This window comes from Gekko japonicus, unplaced genomic scaffold, assembly GCF_001447785.1.
Source record: "Gekko japonicus isolate JY-2015 unplaced genomic scaffold, Gekko_japonicus_V1.1 scaffold739, whole genome shotgun sequence".
NCBI lineage: Eukaryota > Metazoa > Chordata > Lepidosauria > Squamata > Gekkonidae > Gekko > Gekko japonicus.
The window spans coordinates 131,344-133,412 of NW_015168070.1; the positions used below are offsets into that span (position 1 = coordinate 131,344).

At 43.1% G+C, this 2,069-nt stretch overlaps 1 protein-coding gene across 1 annotated transcript in view; it reads right to left on the reverse strand.

Annotated features, from left to right (window-relative positions):
* ANKRD55 (ankyrin repeat domain 55) overlaps positions 1–1,786 on the reverse strand; it is a 52,393-nt gene extending 50,607 nt beyond the window's left edge. Inside the window, exon 1 of the mRNA XM_015414603.1 lies at positions 1,747–1,786. Within this exon, the coding sequence (XP_015270089.1) occupies positions 1,747–1,786 (40 nt within the window). The remainder of the gene's footprint in view (positions 1–1,746) is intronic.
* Between the last annotated feature and the right edge of the window lie 283 nt (positions 1,787–2,069).

Below are 2,069 nucleotides of genomic sequence, written 5' to 3' on the forward strand. Positions count from 1 at the left end.
AATGGGCTTTCTGTGGAGGTTTCTAAGCAGAGACTAGATGGCTATCTTAGAACAACGCTGATTCTATAACTCATTATGAATTTAGGAAGATCATGAGAGGAATGGCAGGACGGGATGCCGGGTCTTGTGGCCCTTTCTTCTATGTCCAGGGTAAGGCCGATCACCACTTTGGGGTCAGGAAGGAATTTTCCTCCAGCCTGGATTGGTTTTTTGCCATCTTCTGGGCATAGAGGAGTGGGAGGGAGGGTAGCTGTGAATTTCTTGCATTGTGCAGGGGGTTGGACTAGATGACCCTTGGGGAGACTTCCGGCTCTGTGTTTCTCTGTTTCTCTGCAGGAGACGCAGAGCTAGATGGAGTGGACCTTTGATCTGACCTCCTAATGTACACATGTACAACAGGGTTGCTAACCCTCAGGTAGGGTGTGGCCTGGAGTTGGGGTTGCAAGGTGTCCGGTATTGTCCCCATGGACTGTCTAGGGGAAAACCCCCCGATTTACAACTGATCCCCAGACAACCATGATCCATTCTTCTGGAGGCAGCAGTTTTGGAAAGTGCTCTGTGGCATCACGTCCCTACTAACTCCCTCTGCCTCTCAAACTCTGCCTTCCCTAAGCACTGCCCCCGAATCTCCAGGCATTTCCCAGTCCAGAGCTGGCAACTGTAGGGCACAATTCCCATTTATGTCCACAACAAGAGCATCTCCACATGTGGAAAGGAAACGCAGCATGGTGTTGCACAGACTGGAAAAGGCTTTGCAGTTAGAAGAATTCAAGGTGCCATTCTCAGCCCCTGCATTTGCAAGAAATCACAGGGTTGGAGCCCGGGGAACTGAGAACAGGAATGGATAGTAAGACACTTTTGATATGATAAAGAGAATGAGCAAGCAGTTTCATTCACCAGCCTTTTTGTGCATTTGATAGTTTGATTTAGGCCTGACTGGGTTTTCTTACCAGCTTTCACACTTTGTAGGTACACCCTTCCAAACCGCTTGTTGTGTGGCCCTGTTGAGGGCATGAAGAATTGTGTTGCAAGAGCAAAGACTGATAGGAGTTGCTCCTTCTTTATTGGGTCCGCAAATCATATGAAAAGTTATGGAAATCTATAGACAGAGCATTTGGAACAGAGAGCCGCAAACAAACAGGCAAACAGGTAATCATTCTAGAAATTTAAATACAACCATCTCTATACAGAGCCCATAATTTTATTTCCATAGCAACCTTTCCTCTAGAAAATGCACCTTTGCTTTAGGAATTGGCTTGCATTATGGGCATTTTAATATTACAGTACTCCTTCAGTAAACGGAAATATTTCTTTAAGGAAAAGAAAATCTCCAGCTACAAAACATCCAAATATGTATGCCATGAAATTCCACAGAATCAATTATTTAATCAGTCAACACAATTCCTTTGTTTTCATTTTTGTTTTACAAAGGAAGGTGGTATACAAGCTGTTGTATTTGGAACCTCCTCAGAGAGGAAAATGTTAAATAGAACCGGTTTTTCCAAAATAAGTTAATACTTTCAGTTAACCATGGACTGTATTATATCAATGGCTGTCCTTAAAACAGATAGGATAGGAATTGCTCTAAAAAGATCATCCTGTGCAGATAGGTAAATTAGAGATGAATTCACATTGCCTGAGACATCCCATGAACACGAAACGTTCTGAATGGTGTTCTTGAGGAGGCAACTGCAATCAGCATGCTTGTTCTCAAATGGATTTCAGCATTAACAGCAAGCAACTTACCTTTATGTTGATCAAACACCGACGAAGTGCTAAAATCCATCTCTGTCTATTGCATCTTCTCTAAGTACTCCAAGAAAATAACATTGCTGCAATCACCAGACCAACAGCCCCTATATTACACTAGTGAATGAGGTGTGCAAATTCATTGCCGTTGCCAGTCTCCTGGTCTGAATTAAAATTTACAGCTGCCGGTTACTGTCCAGGCAAATATATTGCCAGTCACGTAAGAGGAATGGCATCTTCCATTTGTTAAAGATCCAGGTAGAAACAATCCTTGGAAATGGCTTCATGTATCTCTCTTTCATGGGAAATATCAGTGATCT